The 23240-nt window shown below is 30.0% G+C and overlaps 1 protein-coding gene and 1 non-coding gene across 2 annotated transcripts; both read right to left on the bottom strand.

The window, feature by feature from the left end:
- Window positions 1-16793: 16793 nt before the first annotated feature.
- AMT4.5 (ammonium transporter AMT4.5) lies at window positions 16794-22175 on the bottom strand. The gene is made up of 4 exons (XM_026125523.2): window positions 21571-22175; window positions 17504-17556; window positions 17265-17309; window positions 16794-17171 (listed from the first exon to the last, which is right to left on the bottom strand). Exons 1-4 carry the CDS (start codon window positions 21715-21717, stop codon window positions 17087-17089), a joined length of 330 nt encoding a protein of 109 aa, XP_025981308.1. The 5' UTR covers window positions 21718-22175; the 3' UTR covers window positions 16794-17086.
- Window positions 19641-19864, bottom strand: MIR5677 (microRNA MIR5677). The gene has a single exon (NR_048919.1). It is a non-coding gene; the product is annotated as a microRNA MIR5677 (primary transcript).
- Window positions 22176-23240: the final 1065 nt, after the last annotated feature.

Consider the following 23240-nt stretch of genomic DNA (forward strand, 5'->3'; position numbering starts at 1 on the left):
GCACGATATATTTTAAGATAACTTTTAAAATTCATCTTTTCCCTTTAAAATTATGCTAAACTATGTTCTTTCTATGTCCACAAAAAAAAAAACTAAAGGTTCGTTCTCAATTTAAAATTAATTTCTTCAAATTCTTTTAAATCAACCACCCTTTAATAATGACATATTATTCTAAAAGAAAGGTTTCAAACACTTATTCCGCTTAATAATATCTTACATTAATGAAAATTGATATCAAAACTGAGCAAATTTATCAATACTATTCTTGAATCAAGTGAAATCAGTCTATAACAATTGTTAATCTCAATTTGATGCAATTTTTGTGCATTTTTTCTTACATCAAACATAGTAACATTTATACTGAATGAGACAATATGAAAATGATTATTTTGTTCGTCCTATTATGTTCTTTACATGGATTTTGCTACAGTCATAGATTTGATTCACATAATTAATATAATGCAGTTATGATATTACTACTACTATTTTTTTTTTGTGTTGCTATAGTACTACTACTTTTCTTTAAGTTATTATAAATCTATTTATTTACAATATAAAGTAGTAGCATTTTTCAGCTTGCTTAACTTAGTTGAGTCTTTAAGATATTGGTTTAAAAATTAAAATAAGAAAATATTTATTTTGTAAATTATTAAAAAACATTAAAAAAAATTTAAAAAAAAATATAATTTTATATCTTATAATAAAAATATTTATATATTAAATTTCTTAATCAATATTCTTAAAATATCATATACCAACTTAGTTTCGTTAATGAAACTCCAAATGAATCAAAATTGAAGTACTATATAAAAATATAAATTGATCTGAACATAGTATTGAGGTAATTTCATTTTTTGATGCTATCTATGGATGTGGATTTAGACCCTGTTACACTAATAAGGTTAGCACAGAAAACTGCGCGCCCACTTTATTATGCACTTTACACTTAGACAGTGGAGGCCTCTGCAACATAGCCACCGTGGGCAATGCTCTCTGCCTGCGTGTCAGCTGCCAAGTGCCTTGTTTTTTGCGCCTTTTCAACCAACACTCTCTTTCAATTGGAAACCCATCTCATTTTTTCTTTTCCCTCTTTTCAACCATTGGATTCTTTATTCTTCCAATCAAAGGCTATCCTATTATGTTATGCCAACTTCTTAATATCCCACTTTTTCACACTGTAAATTAAGTGATTGAAATTAAATTATTAAACTAGTACTTAAGTTTAAATTTGATCAAAATAATTTTTGATTAAATTTATTTTTTCTCAATTAATTTTTAAATTAATCAGATTTTTTTTCTGATGAACTAGAAGGTTAACATAAAAAAAAAACTTTTTCAAACCGTAATTAATTTTATGTAAAAGCTAGAAAAGTTTCTGTGCAAATCACGAGACTAAACCTGTATACGTACTCTATGTCATTCTTTAAAATCATCAACACTGCGATGTTGCCATAATCTTGTGCAAGAGAGGGAATGCTGGAACAAGAGGTCTCTGTTCAATAACAAAGCTTGAACAATGCAACCCTTCATAGATAAAAAGTCATTGCAACAGTCGATAATGACCTATTACTGCTGCCTCATAATTTTATGCCTTGTGAACGTGGAAAAAACTGTACGCCAGGGATGAGAGGAGGGAAAATTAAAACAATTAATAATAACACGGTGGCATGATATACATAGATTCATTAATGATAAGCAAGGGATTTCTTATAAACACTTGACTTTTGTCACTAAAGATTTTATGAGTAAATTTTAACTAATAATATAGCGTATGTTGCAATCTCTTTTTGTATTTAACATTTCTTAGTCATAATTTTATGAGTAAACTTTAGTTAATAGTACAATACATGCTATAAAAAGTTCATTACCAAAATGTATTAGTATTTCTCAAAATTTTAAGGGAATGGAAAGTTTCTCTACCCATTCCAAAACATCACAGCCGTTCATCGGGTGGACCTTATTGTGAGTCAGACGGCGCGGAAGCATCAAAGCATCACATGGCAAACACTTACAAGTTCTTTGCTTTCCATTTATAATAATTGCATGGCTCATTGGCATCGGTTCAAATTTGTTTATAATGGTCCCCTACTAATGAGTTTCTAATTTAAACTTCTTAGTAAATAATGCATATACATGATCTGAATCATTCATTCACCCTAATTAAAAAGTAAAATAGAGTCATAACATAATGATCAAATTCTTAGTGTTATAGAGAGAGCATGACGAATGGCAATGCCAATTGGAAAGGGAAAAAAATGAATGCAGTGAGTGAGTGCATGCTGAGGTGAAAGTGCGACAAAGGCAAGGGTTCACTCGGTTCCAACATAAAATGGCCATGGCTGTACAGTTTGTGTGCTCTGTTTTGAACCAAACATCATGTTATGGCAACATTGTTCTGTTCGGTAGCATATTTGATAATTGTTGTTGTTGTAACTTACAAATCTCTTTTTCCTAAGTTCAAGAAAGAAAAGCGGTGAAGCGATCATAGCTTCCCTAACACTAAATTAACCAACAAAAGCGCATACTTGGAAAACTGCATAAGAGCCACGCTCCTGACTCAGCCTTTTTGTTAGGGCAGTGATCCAAGCACGTATGCAAGCAAGAACTATAACAATTTCACAAGTACACAATTTTATGATTATTTTTTTAAAATATTTCTCCATTCCGTTTCCTTTTTCTTTTGTTCTTTTCAAGAGAACAGTTTCGAAAAAGTTTGTGCAATTTCAGAATTTCTTCATATTTTTTATCGGGGAAAATTGTAGATTAGCATTTTGTGATTTCGGATACGTGTAACTCAGTTCGGGAACTTTAAAAAGGTATTCCTGGGACTGCTAAAAATTTTAAGAACAAATTATATAAATTTCGTACTTGAAGTATTATTTTCTTTCTTGTGTAGTTTCTAAAGTAATAAAATTGTTTAAGTGATTCATACAATATTAAATATTCATTATTTTTGTCTTTGGATTAATATATTTTAGTAAAATTTAGAGACTGTATTTTTTAATATTTAAAGAATTACTTAGTATGATTTCAATGTTTCTGAAATTATTTAAGTAGTTTGTTTTACTTTGGAGACCACATAACAAAGAGGCAATAGTTTAACAATAAAATTTAAAAACAATTAAATTAATAGTTTACTAAACTTTTTAATGTATATAAATTTATGTACTTCATCTATTTTTTTTCAAAAAAGAAAGAATGACTGATTAAGCTAGTAAGCAGTAACTAATTGGTTTCTAAAATTATATAATTAACATGCTAAGCTTTGAATTATGTTCAACTTAACCTTTAACAATTCATATTTTATTCTTTAATATCTTGAAAATATATGGAATATCCATTTCATTAATTTTTCTAACTAAAATTAATAAAATTTAATAAGTGTCAAACAAATGTTCCAATGTCAAATGTCTAACTCAGTTGATTGAATATGATACACTGTTTTCGATTCTAACATATAAGAAAAAATACTTGATCCAATATTTAAAAAAAATACTCCTATAGCTCACACTCTTTTAGATAGGGGTGACTAAGGATACAATCTAAACTAATGACTTGATGAATCCAAATCAAATCAAAGGAAAAAAAAAATTAAGGTTGATTTAGTTTACTAATTTAATTTAGATTTTAAAATTCTCATGACATTGGTTTAAATATCGGATTTCAACATGTAGAATCCAAATCAATCTCAACTCATACTGTATTAGTCTTTTTGATGTTGTGTAATTTTATAATTATTTTTATGTTTGCTAATTCTATAATTCTCATTTTTAATACTTTCTATTAGGTTCTTTTTTAATTTGATTATGATTTTCTTTCTCTTTTTTTTAGACTATTCAATCACTCTATCCAACCCAACCCAAATATGATTGAATTGGTTCATTCATGGTCACTTCTACTTTTATTTTTCTCTCGTCCTCCCTTTCCTTGTTTATTTTATATTCAAAAGGTTTTTTTATCTATAATACTCCTCTCATTATCCACCATTACTTTAGATACTTATTAAAATAAAACATGAATTAAATAAAAGATATTTTTGAAACAATCTCATTACTTATAATAAAATTAATTAAATTTATTTATATTTATACTAATGCACACACAGTTTTTTTATGTTCGGTATCGGATGAAGTATTAGAGAAATAAGTCAATACATAATTAAAAGTGATTTAAACGAGAGACAAAATACACTAAGAAAGAAATTTGATACGTACCCATTATTGTCCACTGAAATTCCTCTTAGCTAATTAAATATTTGTGGCTTTTTCTTCTTTTACGTTAATTAAAAAACAAAAAATTAATCACTTCATTCACTTGTTTCCTAATATATTGAACAAAGATATAATTAGTTAATCACATGGTTATAAAATGACAATTCTCGTGGAGATAATACTCTATTTATCACATGTGTACAATTGGTACACTTGCCATATTCTCAGCCATGCTTATAAATGCCAGGTCAATAATTCCACCAAATTTAATTACAGGCTCCCTAACTCACCCATCTAAATCATTGAACGAAAGGGACAGCTTTACCTCTTCTATAAAACGATAGGAGTAAATATTGAAACTAGACACCTCATTTTGCATAATATAGATAATGCTCCCGAACTCAAGGCAATTTTTTTTTAAGAAAATAAAAAACGAATTAAATTAAACGTGGCTTTTGTGGAAGCCTAGACTATGATCGATAGGATGCAGATGTCTAGTATCAAATCATGGAGACACTACCAAAATTTGTTTAACTAGAGATTCTTATAATATATGCGTTTATTTCCCTTCGTCTGTATTATTATTAAATGTATATAATTTTTGTACACCCATAGTACTATATCACTTTAACTATAACATTAAAATCTAACTAAAATAAAAATGAGCAGTAACAGTTCATATAATTAAAGTAACACATATTTATTTAACAAGAAACTCTTACTTATGAAAACCTGGGAGTAGTTTTCATACTAATTAATTTAAACTTAAAGATCGTTGGAGAAAATAAAAAGAGAATAGTTGATTATAAACGTATGGATTAAGATGGTCTGGGACACACCATTGAATGAAGTTAGGAAATGGGGGAGTGATACAATTAAAAACAAGTGAAGTCTGATGAGTTATTTCACTGCTGTCCTCTTCACAATTATGACCAGTGGCCTATTCATAACAATTGATCCAGCTACAACTAGAAAGTGATAGTTCAAGTCTTGATGCTGTTCCTTAAATTCAATTTTATTTCTGAAAAAAAAAATTCTGAACTGAAGAGTGGAGGCTGATCAATCGAGTACTCTTGTACCCAAGTCCAAAAATTTGAAGAAAATAAATTCAATAATGCAGGCCTGACTTGCATTATTCCTAGACCGCCAGCTCAAATTCTACTTAATTGTATGAGTAATGAGTTTTTAATTTGTTTGTTAGGATTTTAGAGCACGGATTTAAGTTCTCACATCTAACTAGCATCCTTTTTTGAGGGTTTCAGCTTTTCCTTAATTAATATATTGTTGGGGATTTTCTTAATTAATATATTGTTATTATAATTTTTAGGATAAATAATAACTTTTGTATCTGAATATGTAACTTGTTATAAGATAAAAATACAAAATTTAATCTCAGGATGTATTCGTGAATGTGCAATCATTTCAATAATATATACGTTCTTCTGTGTCACATGTAGACTATTTTATTAATGGTAACGGATAAAAGTTAACGATCGAATGGAAGCTAAATTTTATCGCACTTTTATCACACTTTTTATATTTTTGAAAACTAAATTTTATAATTTTATCTTTCAAAAACACATTTTTCAATGAATTCCACAAGAATAAAAATAAATATTTATCCTTGCATCCATCGGCACTAGGAATGGAAGCTTATATCTACTTGAGATGTTTAAATTTATACCACATGATATACATGCTTGCTTCTCCAATCAATAAGGTGTTTACGTTATTAAAACAATTCTTAAATTTATTTGCAGGTGTTTACGTTATTAAAACAATCAATAAGGTGTATAATTCTTATATACATGCATGCTTGCTTCTCCAATCAATAATGTATAATTTTGAATGAGTGTATTTTTAAAAACTAAAATGAGTATATTTTAAGTATACATACTGTTTTTTTGGAAAGCTTTAAGCATATATAAATACTAAAATATAAAGATTGTGCAGTATAGAGATTAAATAAATAATTAAATTCAGGAAAAGAATTTATCTCTCTAACTAATAATGCAATTTATCTATTATGCTACAATGAGTGAATCCAAGAGAAATTGCTCAGTGAGATTAATTTATGAGCAAAATGGCAACTTTCTAGCAAATAGGATTCTTGTTTGGGAACGGGCAAATTCCGCACACCAATAAAAATTTGGAAAACCTATACAAAGCACGAGATACTAAGTCCTCAATTTGAGCACCTATGATCTTGCATGCTGTCGAAAGGTTGTATTTGAGTTGATTGAGGAAAGCAAAATTAGGTTAGATCTGCATATATTCACTCCAGTTTTTATACATATGCGGTATTTAGCAATTCAAATTTAGAGATGTTGGTCGTTGTTTGCATAAAAAGGGAATATAAAAATATTAAAAATTCTGAACCTATTTGTGCCGTGCTAAATGCTAATAATATTAACGAGTGGATGATCATATCATATGAATTCACCCAAAGTAGTTGATAGATAATAGTTTATCTCAACTGATATATAACTAAAAATAATTAATTTTATATTAATTAAAAACATGGATATCATTTAATTTTTTTAATTTTAAATAAAAAATAAGATTATTTCTAAAATATATTTCATTGAAACTTATTAACATGAATAAAAAGAAGTCATTCAAAATAAAAATAATTAAATGAAGAATATTTTAAAAATGATAGTATAAAATAAGATAAATTTAATTAAAGTCATGTATATTTAAATTTAACATTCGAGATCACATTTTTGTTTATATATGAATTTATTAGCAAGATCCTTAAGACTCTTGACACTATTTAAGAAAATAAAAAAATATGTATTACAGAAATCATAAGAAAATGCAAAAAAATTATGAATAACAATTTTTTATCTTCTAATAAAAATATTTTTACTTTAATTTCTTTAACTAATATCTTTAATGCAAGGGTATTGGTTAGTATGTATCATGTAATAAACGAATTTTGTTTTGTGAAGATGTCTTTAAAGTTTAAAGTTTAAAGCCTTGGTAGAGGCCCTTTTCCACCAAACCCGTACTGGCAGTTAGTGGAATAGCAACCCTTTAAATATTGAGTTATATACTTATAGAGGGTCTTAAAATATTCATAAAGATAACAGAAAGTGGTGTATAATACTTATTATTTATATATGCGTAGTGATTTATGATCTCAAATGCGGTCAAGCTGCCATCCCATGTGGTTTGTCCTATTAGCTCTTTTCTGATTGATCCATGTGACTCTATATAAGTTCCGCCTATCTTTCACAGCTGAACCCTTATTGGTTACATTTATGGTTCACAGTAACATAACACTAAATTACATTTTCGTTTCTGCAAACATCATCTTTTCCTTTTATTCTCATCTTAAAACATACAAGCGCATCTTCACTTAGGATTAATTATGAGTTTACAATTAATTTTTAGATTAAGTAAATTTTGATTAATGTCTGTGTTGTGTTAGATTTAAAATTTTGTACTAAATTTTATAATTAAAACATTTAAACATAAATGACATTACTTCAAAATCAATTTTCACAACATCCATTCCATTCAAATGCAGGTTAACAAAAATCCAGTAATAGTAATATGTATATGCATGCTCTGAAAATAAAGGCAGGCAGCAGCAATCCCTTTTCCTTCCAATTTAGAAGTATGCACAATAACAGAAATGTGATTCAAAGGCCATTTGATCTGAGTTGACATAAACATATGCAAGATTGGAGTCACAGACTGAGAGTTAGAGTGCAAATGATACGAGTGAGTCTCATATTAACACAAGTGATAGTAGCCCTGGCGTGGTGGTAATAATATCTGCTACTTAGCACAAAAAGGGCAAAAAAGAGACAAGAGAATGAGCGGTCCCCATCATCCTCAATTTCCCATGTCGTGGTTAATTATATGAATGATAAGAGAGCTCAGTTCCCAATCCTGAAACTCCCATGTTATATTTCTTCTCACCGACCCTCCACCGCACACATTTCTTAATCACTTTCCTCTTCATCCAATGCCACTTTTTTTTGCTCCAAATTTGACTTGTAACTAATTGTAAGACTACTTTTGCATTATTATTATTATTATTATTATTTTTATCTTTATCGATGTTAGTTCGTTACATTATTATTATTTTATTTTTATTGATGTTAATTTGTTAAAATATTAATGTTATTAGGAGAGGGAATCAAGTCCTCCATTTTTTTTCTTTTAACCATTTAATCCACCTTATATTTTTGAATTACATTTACATTATATTTTAATTTGTAAATCATAATTTTAGTCAATAAAAAATCAACTTTTTTTTTACCACTACTCAGACTATTGTTTGGGATACAAAATCATGTTCAAAGGCATTTTAACCATTATTTGGCTAAGCGAAACAGTTTATTTGTAAATGAAAATTAGTTCATGCTGCATGTTATGTGGTTATTTCAAAAGTCTTAAAAGAAACAAGTTAATTGGATTTTAAATGAAGCGAAATAAAACATCTGTCTAAAGTTAATCTTTTGTATAAACTTTATTTGTGATATGTTGTTAACTAAGTTTCTCACAAATTCTGCAACCATTTTTTAAGTTGTTGATTGAGTGGATCTTCTTATTCTACCTATTTATTTGGTCAAGCATTTTTGCTTATAAATAATTACTCAATGTAGTAGATTAATTATAAGGGGTTATTTTGTTTTTCTTTTTGCATTTTCACTTTATTTTCTATATTTTTGAAGTTTATATAAGAAAAAATGAAAACAGAAATTAATAAAAAAAACATTGTTTTACTATTTTCTCATATAAAATATAAAATAAAAATAGAGAATACTTTTCAAACTAAATAACCCTTTAATTCCCTAATTTTATCTCTCTTATTCCTTCTCCATTCTTTGAGATTGGATTAACATAATTTAATTTTTTATTTATTCTATCACTTGAGCTCATTTTAGACGGACCTATTGCCTCACGAGCTTTATATAAACATGACTCACACTTACACTATTTTGGTTAAACATAGGACATTTTTTTTATTACAAATTTAATATAAGTTCCTTCATCAAACAATTTTATTACGATTAAAAGAGTTTTTAAAATATTCAAATAAGTGTATGTTAGATTAGTTGCAAAAAATAATATTATTTTAATAATTTATTATAGATATAATATTTTATTATTGCAATTAATTATGTGAAATAAGTTTTATATTTGCACGTTTCAGGTGAAAGTAATTTTAACTAATAATAAAATAAAATTCTTTTAATATCATAATCAATGTTCTGACAAAGACATATTAATGAATAGTAATATGATAGTATTTGAAGCATGGTTGGTCATGAAACAAAACAGTTTATAGGGGCTTCTCTTAGTGATGATATATATTATTGTAGAAAAGAGGTGATTGGCAGAAAGAAAGGGATATAGGAATGGCGAATGAATGATGAAGGTGAGATGGGATTCTGATTCCTCTATCTTGGACCACTTCCAAGACTCCCCACCCACATGGATTCTCTGTTTCTTTTATGTATCTATATATGCTTCGCCATATTTGTTCCTTGTATTTGGGTACAACACCCACTGCACCTTTTGTTTTTTTCCCCTTTCCCTATCCAATTCCATTAGCCATCAAGGCACAACCCCTAGAACAACTTTGCCTTTGACCGTGAGGGGTATTATAGAACAATTTCTTATGTCCACTTTCTTAAATATTAATTCCACAAATGATATAGGTACTTTTGGCTTTAATTATAACATCCATTTCGCTAATTCATCTTACTTAATAAAAATAATTAATTTAATTAATCGTATTAAATATCCCAATTATTTGTATTTTGAATTTAAAATTATTCTTTTCTTATTTCTTTATCTAATTAATTACTTGTGATTAATATTTAGAAAGATAATAATTAAGTAAGAGTATATAAATAAAAATAATAATTAATGTATATAAAAATTAAAGAAGAATCTTATAAAAATGGACAAACAATTTTTTTTTTAAATCTTATAATTAAGAATGAAGAGTGTATTTATTAATTGTATGATACATAAATTCAATCCCTGCAAATACATTATTTTGATGATAGGAAGATATAATTTATTTTATTATAAGAGAACTTGAGACAGTTTAATTATACTAATTCTACTTCATTGTATCAAATTAATGTCCATTGTGGGGTTTCAATTCATGCAATATTATATATTTATTATATAATTGGACAAGACTTATATATATATAATAAACGGGTTTTAAAGTGAGTTAAAAAAGATATGTTCGCCCTTTAATTTTGAATTAATTTATTTTGACAAATAATTTTTAATTTGTTAAGAAATTAATTGAGATCATAACATATTTTAAATTATATAATTTCACTTTGCTCACTTTAAAATTATTTAATTTCTGAAAAGTCTTTTCATATTCAAATCAAGTTCTACTAGTATGTATGTATAAAGTCAGATATCAGAGAATCCATAACATAACGAGAATTATTGGGTGTAATAATTAAGGTGAAAGATTATGCATATCTCTAACCACGTTATAATGTAAGGGTGGAAAAGAATTTTTTTGAAGGTCTTCATGTGATAGATTACATGGCACCCTTGTCATCTAGTGGGGAAGATTAGTTATCTTTTTCGCGTGGAATTTGATTATATAATTACCCTACGGATGTTCTGACTGCAATAAGACATATATAGGAATATAAGCACGACCTAATCTAAAACAAGGGTCAAATTTTATATATCCCAAAAAGAGAGCAGTCTCCTAACATTCACATGCATTTGCTTTTCTGTTTATTTCTTACCTAAAAACGGGAAATCAAAGATCCCAAGTCCAAAAGAAGATGATGAGTAACGAAAAGATGAATCTATGCACATGATATGCGGGGGGGGGGAACAGTTTAGTAGTGTCTTCTGCTAGATCTTTTTCTTACATATAACTTTCTAACAGCATGTATGACCTTATTACACTTTACCAAGTTAGAAAAATTCGTACAATTAAGGAAATGATAAAAAAAAATGTTCATAAAAATGACACACTATAGTAAAACAGTGTAACTTGTTTAAATCAATAATTCTTGTGCTTTTTTAATAGCATAGATAGCTAAAAACGAATGTTATGATTAGTCTAGCTAGTTGGGTAGACCACTGATTCATTCATCAAGAAGGAAAATAAAATATTGCAGCTAGCAGAGAACAGAGGTCAGTCCTATGCTGCGAATGAGGTCACATATATTATAGGGTTTAGATATAAGATAGTAATGGAATAGAATTCGATTTAATTACTACTATATTTTTCTAGTTTTCCTTGAACGAAAGGCAACTAGCCAATAACATGAAGGATTTAATACTAGGGGAGGGTTGTTATATATACATATGCTTGGCTCGTTGTTCTAAGTAGTTGGTGCATTAAAAATATGTAGATATAGAAACACTCTTAATTTATTAATTAAGCTGGGGGAGGACAAAGTGAAAGCGATTTGGAAAAGGGAAAAGAAAATGATGTATATGTCAGATGAGATGAGGGATAAATGATTTAAATGTATTTGTTGAAATATTTATTTATTTAAATAAAATAAGCAATTTTTATTTTTACAGTGTTTATCTAACTTATTTTTTTTAAGAAACAAATTTTATTTATTTTTTTAGAAAATACTTATATAAAAATATTTATTTTAAAATTTAAATAAAGTCATCCAATATTAGATGTGTTAAAAAAATGATTAGTGTGAGGGGATGTCTCCATCATCTTAATTTGCTTGGGACGCGTACCCATTTGCCAAATGCAGTGCTCTTTCTCATCGATAGTAGCCATTCTCACATGCTACCACACCATTCTCTCTTTGCTAACTTATTGGGGGCACTTCATTGGAGGATTCAAAACATGGCTACATGCTTCATGCACACTCCATAGTCCATGCTCGTACAAAGACTCGTGATTATGGTCAATGACTCCCCCCTCTTACTATAATCATCAATTGAAGTTTTCTATGAATTTTATTTTTAAATTATTGTTAGTTCAGAATGCCAATTTTTTTACTTTCAACAATGTAGATGCTGACGAAGATGATGCAACGGTCTTTTTATGGGCCATGTTTCTTGTACTGAATGAGATATTAATTCTCATATATATTTTTTTTTGTTATTCACTGAACAAATACAAAGAAATGCAAACAAACTAGTGTCTAACAAAAATTGTATGATCACCTGCAAGTGTCATTAGCAGACCCAAATGGCCGAGTTTCACTGTTGAAAATATTTGCTAGTGGCACATAAGTTAGTGGCATGGGTTACATTACAAGTATTCTTCGTGAGGCATCCTACTGGATAAAAGTTTACTAGTGATACAATTGTCTCTCTAATTTATTTAATGCACTTATATATCTATTCTTAAATTCAAATGACTTATAAAGATACATATCTAACTCTCGAAAATGATATACTAAATAATACAAGAAAATTAATTAATATAGCTAACAACATTAAATTTATTAATAATTTGATTATTTTGCTAAAATTACCTTTAAATTTATTAGAACTCATAATTTCTCTCTTTCCTCCTAATTATTTTCACACCTAACTAATTAATGTGTACTAGTCTTCTTATATAATCCTTATAAAAAAGATAATATATTTATCTTTTAAATATATATCATTTATTGTAAAGTAATAAGAGATATTTGAGAAAAAATAATTAACGCAAAAGACAATTTAAAAAAAGTTTTATAAAAAGAAATAAATAAAACTGTAAATAAAGTCTTATATTTCAAGATGGATGGAGTATTTGTTATGTTAAAGAATCCAACTCAATTGGTTAAACAAAATACATAAATTATTGTAAATTTTCTGATACTATTTTGATTCCTACATATAAAAAAATAGTTATAACTCTAATTCACATTTATTTTATTTTAAGTATTTAAAGACAGAAAGTAATATTACCTTCGTTCTGTTTTTGTGTTGTTTAACATTGTTGTACAAGAATTAAAATATATAATTAGTAATCCCATTAAAAATGTTTAATAAAAATAAAATAATTTTTTTGAAATGACTAAAATATATATATTTCTTCTAAAAAGTGCCACTTAAAAGGGCTGGCAGGGCCTTGAGAGTTAAATTAATAGTGAATTTTAAACAAGATAGAGTCCAACTAATCCTTGTAGAAAATGGAGTAAAAGGTTTGGATTTATATGGGGTATTTGAATGCTAATTAGGTGGCGGGCATGCCGGCCACTACAACTTTATTTATTTGTCTGTTAGTCTTTGATGCAGGCGAGGCGCACTATAGATAATTGATCAGAATCAAGAATAAGAAGCAATAGTTGTTTAGCTCCAATCCAAGGACAAGCAAGTGATGATGCCGCCAGAAAACATTGACTCGTGTTCTTTCTCTTTGCAGACTATGCTTGCACGGTTGCACCCTACAATTATTGCTCACTTAGCTTCACCTTTTCTTCACAAATATCACATTTCTATCCGCTTCTAGATAGAGCCTAAATCCTGAATTTTAGTATGTTAAATGCAGCAGATTAACCGCTTGAAGAAACTGGATCTTATTTTTTATTTTGGACCGTACCACTGCTGTCCAAACATTGAGTATACAACTAATTTCAATTGAGCCGAATAGGACTTATTTTGAGTAGTATAAGTCTTTTCATTTTTCAACCCAGTTGTATTTTATGGACTCTGAACTCAAACTTCTAATTAACTTAAAATCATTCTTTGTCACTTCATGTATGCACTTTGTGGTAGCAAGCACTAAAAAGTCACAAATCAAACTTAAAAATAGTGTCAAGATGGGTCTCTTATACCCATTGATGAAGCTCCAAGTGGATAGCTTGAGCATAAGGAGAGGAAACTCACCTTAATTGTAGTCATTCCTAGGAAGCATGGGGTGTTGAAATTTCACATTGTGACGGATAATCTTAGACAAGAGAAGGACATATTGAATTCTTATAATTATTAAATATAATGTGAAGATATAATATATAAACAAAAAATAATTGTTACACATCAATTTTATAAGATGAAATTAAACTTATAATCCAATTTCTAACATAATATCAGCTTAAATTCATAATATTGTCACATAATCCTTAACATGTCTCACTGAATTGTTGACATTTTCCTATATATAAACTCATAATTGGAAAAGACAAAACACAACAGTAGTTTAGGCAGCATCAAATTTTAGAACCGACTTGGTGGCTAGAGCTTGATGTTGATTGGAACTGTAATAAAGTTTACATTTGAGAATGTTAATAAAATAGTATCTTATAAGAAATAGAGGATGAGAGATATTGGAACCATCACATGCACAAGCTTTCCCCCAAAAATGTACACTTCTCCAGCAGACAATAAAGTGAAATGAACCCCTTTTTAGATTACTTTGCGATCAAAATCTTATTGCTGGTTTTAGACATCACAAGTATGCAACAGTATAAAAATGGAGAACAAACAATGTCTTTTTTTTTTTCAATCCAACAACATTATGTTTCACTGTTAAGCACTATTACTGGCACTATCATTTGACTATATGTCCAATTCAGTAGCTACTGTTTGTCTTTGAACCCATCTTCATCACATGATGTCACCATGCCTCAACTTCTAGCTACTGCAACATCCACACGCCTCTTTTGCCCGAGGTATTTTCTGCCTTTATCAGCCATTCTTCTTCTACACCCACTAATAATAGAAAAAAATAAAAAATATCCTTACTTATAGCTTATATATATTGACAATTCGTAAGATTTATATGAATTGTTAATGCGTAAGTCATTACGAATTTACAATCCGTAATTTAAAATTTATATATGTAAAAGAATATTTTATTAGATCAAAATTAATTATTATAAAATTTATTATATAAACTTATATATATTAAATATACATTAGAAATTTTCGTGTTATATATATATTATTAATTATTTTATAACATAATTAGTCTATTAATTCAGTTGATTAGAGTACTATGAGGTGAAAGTCATATAATTTGAGACTTGTGTAAAAGAAAAATAGCTGGGCAGAAAGAAAAAGCCTTTGCCCGATTACGTGATGTGAATGTATATGTCATTATCTGCCATTACCATGATAAAAATAGAGTGTATCCCAAGGTTGCGCAAAGACAATTTCTGCTTAGATCATGGCCCCCTTCAGCTCTTTGGTTAAAAAGGCTGAAAAGTAGTAGGCCGCTAGGCCCATTGAATTGTTTACTTGTTTTCATTTACTTTCCTAATTACATTTACTCTTTGAATGAACCAGATTTCAGCCGAAACGAGAATAATTATTATGCAATAGAACAGCTACAACTATAAGTTGTTGGTGTTGTGCATGAAAGGAATTAAAAATTTAAATATAATACCAGCTGAAAGCAATTTTGTGGAAGGCAAAAGAAGAGAGAGGACAAGGGCGGCAAATTTACAAAACTGGTAATTTTTTTTTAAAACTAGAGGAATGAACAGAGTTTGAAAATATTACAGGATATGGGTAAGTTGTGTTAACACAACTTTAGAATTGTCTTTTTTCTTTAAAAAAAAAATATACTAAAATCGTGATTCAAAACACAACTTTATATATATATATATATTACAACCTTATAAAATGGTATTTTAAAATACGACTTATCCATATTCTGTAATATAAAAAAAACTACCCCAGTTTTGTAAATTTGTCTAACAAAGACACTCAGAAAGTAACGACTTGTTAAATAAAATACCAAATCTTAATCATGCGTTTGGATGGGAAATTTTAAAATATCATAGAATTTGAAATAATCATCAATTCAATTGATAGCAATTCAATGTCATTCAGTTTTAAATTAACTTGTTTGGATTATTAGTTCTTGGAATTTTGATAGTAATTAGTTCTAAATAACTACAGTTTTTGCTTTTAAAGTGTCTTCTCTCTCCATTGCACATGACTTCCAAAACTTGACTATGTTTCTCCTCGCTTCAAACAATCAAAGATGATGAACCATCTTATGGTACATCCTCCGTGGTGATCACGGTTTGGTTTGTCATAATTTCCGACTCTTTATAAACATATTTATCTTTAACTCTTTGTCAGTGGCTTGGTTCAATACTATTCATTGGCAATTTGGATCCCTAAAAGAGAATGCAAAGATGATGGCCGAAGATTGAAACTCTAGTGAGAAAGGTTCGCTAGAGAGAAGCAAATAACACAAACGATAGAGGGTTAAAATTTTGTTCAGATGAAGATGGAGAGATGAAACCAGAGACTAGAATTTTAGAAATTCCACCTATTTTAGTAGAATTTCAAATTCTTAATTTTTCAAAGAATTGAAATGCTTAAAATTCTTCAAATTGTAGTCTTAATAGTATCCAAACAGAGCATTTTAGTGAGTAGTAATTAAAATACCTTAAAAAATCACATTACCAGCTTAGATTGCCTCATCGAAACACAGGGTTAGGCTTAAAAGTAACATGATTACAAAATCTTATAATAACATTTAATTGTGAAATGACTCAGATGGGGGATTATTAACTTTCTTTGCTCTCCCAACCCCAAGAGGTCTGCCCAGAAAACCTCGTATCATTCAGGACTAGTTGATGACTCGTCAAACCATTGCAAGACCTTTCCAAAAGCCATCACCTTCAAGGCTAAATGATGCTAAAATGTCAATAATGTCTCATGCACACATGAAAGTTACCACCAAGGTGTATTAACATTTGGATTGGGATTACAAGCACAAATAATGATATTTCTCAATTGAATGCAGTAAATGAATGTGATTATATATAAACTGCATTCAGATCAGAATCTAATGTAATAAAAGCAAGGATCCATTAAAGAATTAGTGTGCGTGGTATTAAGATGTCATCAAACATTTTCTTCAGCTCCAGAGTCACTTTAATGCAGTTATATGTGGCATCCTATTTGCAACGCATGGCAATTGACACAGCTTCAAATCAAAGTATCCAACATCTACATGCTTGTGGATCTTGAGGCCCTTCAAACCATCTATCCCATAAGAGGTTCACCGGTCCATGGACTCTGTTAGTAGAGAAAACATATGAGTACTCACTTCACTTACAAGTCTACAGGCAAAATGAAATTCAAAGTAAAGATGTGGGTAATAGCCATTACTCTGGGAGTAATGGATCAGGCCTACTTTCCATGTTTTGTAGCAATCTGCATTACGTCAAGTGAAATTGTTTAGACCTCAAGTTGACAAAACTACGAAAAAACCATGCAGGGTTTATTCAGCCCCCAAGTTGACAAAAGGGTCCATCAACAGAGAAACACCAAATCTTGCTGAATGGGCAAATCCAACAAGTCTGTTTCAGGTTTATAAAATTTAAAATCTCCCATGAAACAGTACTTACTCTGTGCATATGGTCGACACATTTTCTGTTTTCTCAAGCTCTTCCAATTCTTCCTGGAAAGAGAATGAATACAAATGAAATGACAAATGCAGGAAATACAACAAGGGAGATAATTGATTTTTCAAAGCAGCTAACTATTGGCTAACACTAAAAGAAAACACTCAGCTTTGTAAATTGGCCTAGCATTAATTAAAGCAATTAGAAAAACCCTTTTTTTAAACATTCACACAACACGCATATGACAAGAACAACAAATTTGTTGGAACATGGAACCAAGGGCTTGTTTGGTGTAAGAAAAGATTTATTTTCACAAACAATTACAAAACTGCTAACATTATTTCAACTTTGTTTCCCGTCTTCAAAGATTTTCATAGGAAACAGTAAAAACATGATTTTTTTTTGCTTTTATTATTTTTTTTGTGGAAATATTTGAAAATAGGAAACAAAGTAAGAATAAAGTGATATTCTTTCTGTAATTATTTGTGAAAATAAAAAAATGGAAAAAATGTTTTGTTAAACCAAACAGACCCTGAATGACTAAATTATAAGCATTTGTGCTAGGATGTGATAGGAACAATATGAAATTAAGAGAAAAGATGATTGAGCATAGATAAAGGGAAGAGATTGGGATTACAAAGAATCAAATGAGTTTTATGCCAGGAAGGTCTACAACAGAAACTATTTATCTTCTACAGGGCTGATGGAAAGGTACTAAAGTAAAGAAAGAGACTTTCGTATGATTTTTATTAACCTGAAAAAAGTATATGATCTAGTGCTAAGAGAAGTATTGTGAAAGGCTATGAAAAAGAAGGGTGTTCTAGTGCCTTATATCCAGACCATACAAAACATGTATGATGAGATAACCACTAGTGTAAAAACTCCTAGTGAAGAGACTAAGGACTTTCCAACAAGGGTAGCCTTTTGTCCTTATTTAGTTAAATATGGGATGTGTTTACCAGAGACGTAACAAAAGATTATACCTGAATACATGCTACTTGAGGATGATATAGTTCAAATTTTAGAATCAAAAGATGTTAACTCTAAACTTAAGCTTTGGAGACATACTTTGGAATCAAAGGATCTTCGCTTTAGTGACAGTAAGACGGAGTATAGCATTGCAATTTTACCAAGAAGCAAAAGGAAAATGTTTTGGTGGTAAAATAGGAGATGTCACACAACAGGTTTCTTTTTTTTGGCAAATGACAACAGGTTTCTAAGTACAAAACAATGTGGAAATTAACAAAGATGTCACACACAAGATGCAAGTTAATGTGGAAAAAAAGCATTGGGGGGTTATTTGTAATTGAAATTTGCAAAGTACTAACCAATCTCAAACGGGAGTTTTATTGTACTGTTATAGAACCAACTATACTATATAGTAGTGAATGTTGGGGTTCAAAGGGATAACACGAGAAAAAAGTGAGTAATAGAAATGAGAATACTAAGATAGATGAATGGCCACACAAGAAAAGCCAAGATACAAAATAATTGTATAAAGGAAATATTAGTGTGACAACTATTGAGGAATGGACGATAGGAAATTGAATAATTTGTTTTAGACATGTGCAAAAAAGGCCATTAGAAGCACCGGTGGGGAGAGTAAATCTCATGGTTTTCTAGCCCTGTGAAAAAGGATACGAGATCAAGAAAGACAACAACAACCAAGATACAACTGTTTTCATGTATCGCTGCAAGAGGGGAGGATGGAGCCCATTATTTGTCTACAACAGGCTGCCAATAGATGAAGTTTTTCTCAAGCTTTCTTCTTCTTTCGGTATATAGATAGCTTTATGTTGGTTTGGGTTTTAGGATTACCATGTTCGATGTTCAGCTTTCTGTTTCTTTAGTCAGGAAGGGATATTTGTTGAATACAGTTTGCATTATTTTTGGGGAGGCTTATAGTTATCATAGGAAGGGATCGTTTATTTTGTGAAGCTGGCAGAGGTGTTGCTATAGTCTGAGGTTGGTTTGTGGTGTCTTTATTTTTTATGTAACTGCTGCCAGGCTGGTACCGATATCACTCCTTGTGTCTCGGTCCAGACCTGGTGTTATATTTATTATATGATCGGTTTTTGCCTTGCAAAAAAATAAACCAAGGTCCTATCCCACTAGGTGAAGTCTTGGCAACATGGATCACACAAAACCATTCAGCTTGATTAAAGACCAAATCTTCAAAGATATCATTTACCATGAAATCTCTATTAACAACTTCCTCCAATGTCCTTGCTCTCTTTCCCCTCTTTTTCAGAAGACTAAAAACCATGCAATCTACTCTCATGACTGGTGCTTCCAGTGGCCTTCTTTGTACATGAATAATATTCCTGAGAATTTGGTTTTTGACCAAGTTCAGTGGCTGTCGTGTGATCCATATAATCAACCTCACTTGATGGGATAAGGTTATTGTTATTGTTATTGTTCTTGTTTGCTAGGAAGTCATAAAGTCTGACACATGAAAAATAATTTTGCCTCCATTATAAGTTATTCCCTTTCAAATTTTCTCATATAATTTTAAAGGAAACAAAAAAAAGGAAGCTGAAATTTCAATTAACTGCTCAGATTTCTCAGAAGAAAAAAAATTCATATGGCTCTAGATATTTTTGAACTTTCAAGACATGCAATGGAATGAACTGTCCGTGTCATATCTATCAGAAGATAAATGCATTATGCATCAAAATTGGGTTCTGCTTAACTTAGAAGCATATGCTCTTTTGTCAATATGCAATGGAATTAGTGGTCTGTGGACAATTGAAGATAATTTTATATAGGGCAACAAATTTTTGTGACATCAAAGTATGCAATATACTAAGTAAAAAAATACACACCTTAGGAATAAGAAACAGCATATAAAATCTCTGGAACATTTGTGAAACTAATTTGATAATGTCTATTCCATAATCTTTCCCTTGTAAATAACAAATGTATTGTCATTTACAAGTTATGAGCAGTTTAACAAATGAAATGGATTGCTGCCATCACAGAGGATGCAAATTTCTCTCTCTCAAATTGTTTTGTCAATTTGCAATGCAATTGCCAATTAGTGGTCTGCATACCATGGACAACTGAAGATAGTTTCAAATAGGGCAACAAACTTTGTAGCATCAAAATATGCTATACACTAAGTAGAAAAATACAACTTAGGAATAAGGAACAGCATATAAAAGCTCTGGAACTGGTTGATTTATGAAAGTGATTTGATAACATCTATACCCGTACTCCTTCCCAAGTAAATAATAAAAGTATTATTGCTAGTACTTATGAAAAGTTTAACAAAGGAACTGGGTAGCTGTCATTATAGAGGATCCAAATTTCTCTCTCAACATCAAAAAATTAATGAGAATGGCAATGACACACTAGAATAACCAAGAGAGGAGCGTCAAATATTGATAGTCCTTTACAATAATTTATCAAGCATGAAATTAAACAGAAAATCCAACAGGAGAATTCCTTGTGCTTAAAAATTATCTAAACACGAAAATTTCTAAAGTACTGGTCCTATTGAGGGTCCACAAATGACTTGAAATTTCGAAACTAACAAACTAGGGAGGGCATTGTGACTAATTGGACACCCATCTATATTCTATGGCCATAAGGGAAAAATTCAGAGCATTCATGCATATCACTGAGAAGTAATCACTTAACTTAACTGTTTGTTTCAATTTTCCACCAGTAAACCCGTGTTATCACTTATCAGTATAAAAGCCGAGGACGTGTGAATTTATTAAGAACAAATTACGGTTCTAAAGAGGGGGAATATGCGGAGGGTAAAGCCAAACATGCATTGCTAGAACTGAGGCCAATGCTTGTCATTTCAAAACCCAGAAAGAAACCAGATCCAAATGATGCTCCTACGTTAATCAAAATAAAAAAATGCTCATATTTTGTTACACTTAACACACAAATATTGTTTAATAGTCCATTTTTTTTAATCAAAATTAGACATCGCATGCACACTATACACAAACCAGAGTAAAAAATTGCTAATTATACTACATTGCCAAAATTGAAGAAATTTAAAAATAGAAAGCAACATTTTGAAAACAGAAAGAAAGTAAGAGTAGTTAAGTAACCTGAAGAAACATGGAGTCTTGGTCGAGACGCTTCAATTCGGCAAGAATCCGGTGCTTGCCTCTCTTATCAGTCCCTCCTGCACCCGCAGCTGAAACAACAACAACAGCGGTTTCTTCATCCGCCGACGACGCCGTTTCAGACGCCATAAGCGAGTGTCAGCTACCACTCATCCAGCAAAAAAAAAAAAAAAAAACACCCCCACCTTGCACCCTTGCTTGGTTGTGCTTAATAATACGATACAGATCTGAAACAAACACTATGCAGTAATAATGATAATAATAACACACATTTTATTTACAGAGGAAAAGAAAAAAACAAGGAAAGTCTTAAGTGCTTTCTTTCTTTTCACTAATCCTATTACTCAGAAAAAAGCCCTTTCTCTTTCTACATGCGCTCCGCGCGCCCATCGAAATCGAAATTATATGAGGCCATAAAAAAGCGAGCCTTTTTTCTTCTCTTTTGCTGCTGTCATTTTCATGCCTTTAAACTCTGCTTAAGTGCTAACCATTAAGAAGACACTGTTGCGAAGCGCTTTTGTTTTCCTCAGATGACTTGGTCTGGTCATTCCAGTTTGGCAGACAACAGCAACAACTTGGATAATGAGACCACATAAATGCGTGTTTGGATTCACCCTCACGAAATTAATTTTGATAGGACTGAAAAAATATAATTTTTTTCATCATAATTAATTCTACGATAATTTTAAAAATAATTTAAACGTACTCATTGTAATCTACCATAATTTTGAAAGCTATACAAACGTAGTTATCTTTTACTAATCATTGATTCAATGATTCAATTTATTCTTTATCCTTTTCACTTAATTTCTTTCTCCATGTGGATATTTTTATTCCTTACTTATCACATTTTTTATTCCTTTTAAAATTATCTAATATTATCAAATATGTTTATTAGAATTGGATTAGGGTTTCATCTGACCTCCAAAACTAGTTTGTGAGTGTGTTTAGTAAAGTAACATTTTAGTAGCTTATAAACTACTATTTCAACTAATTCATAAGCTAATTTGACCAAAAGTTGAGAACACAAATCAAAGAGCTAACCATTTTGAGAATAAAATTTATAACATTTATATACGGGTGATTTGTTAACAGCCCAATAACAGGCAGGCTGATCAAATTTGAATTTGACTTTAATTTAAATCCAAAAATTAGTTTGTGATGTAAGATTCATCCCTTATTAAAATAGTGTGATTTTTCTAAACTACTCAATGTTCATCGGTAGCTCCTTTTTAGGTTTCAATTTCTTATACTTTTTTTTTTGCATATTATTTTATTTTCTCTCTAATTTTTATATTTTCTATCCTTATACAAATTTTCATCCTTATCGATACCTTTTTTTTTTGTATTCTTTCGGTTTGAAGAAGAGTCCAAAGAAAATTGGAGGCTTGGTGCGGGGTTCTGAGAATGGGTCATAGGTTTCTCAAGAAACTTGGTCCACTTGGAATCCACCACAACTTTTATTGCTAAGTTGTGGGGTGCATTGGATTGCTTGTATTGTATCATCTTGCTTGATCTTAAAGTAGAGTTACTTCTTGACTCTGCTATTTGATTTAAAGCATTTTTGGTGCCAGTGTGGAGGATTGCAAATGCAAGCCTTTATTGGAGAAAATCAGGAGAATGCTTGGGTTGGACTGGGAACTGAAGATTAT

Source organism: Glycine max, chromosome 2, assembly GCF_000004515.6.
Source record: "Glycine max cultivar Williams 82 chromosome 2, Glycine_max_v4.0, whole genome shotgun sequence".
Taxonomy (NCBI): Eukaryota; Viridiplantae; Streptophyta; class Magnoliopsida; order Fabales; family Fabaceae; genus Glycine; species Glycine max.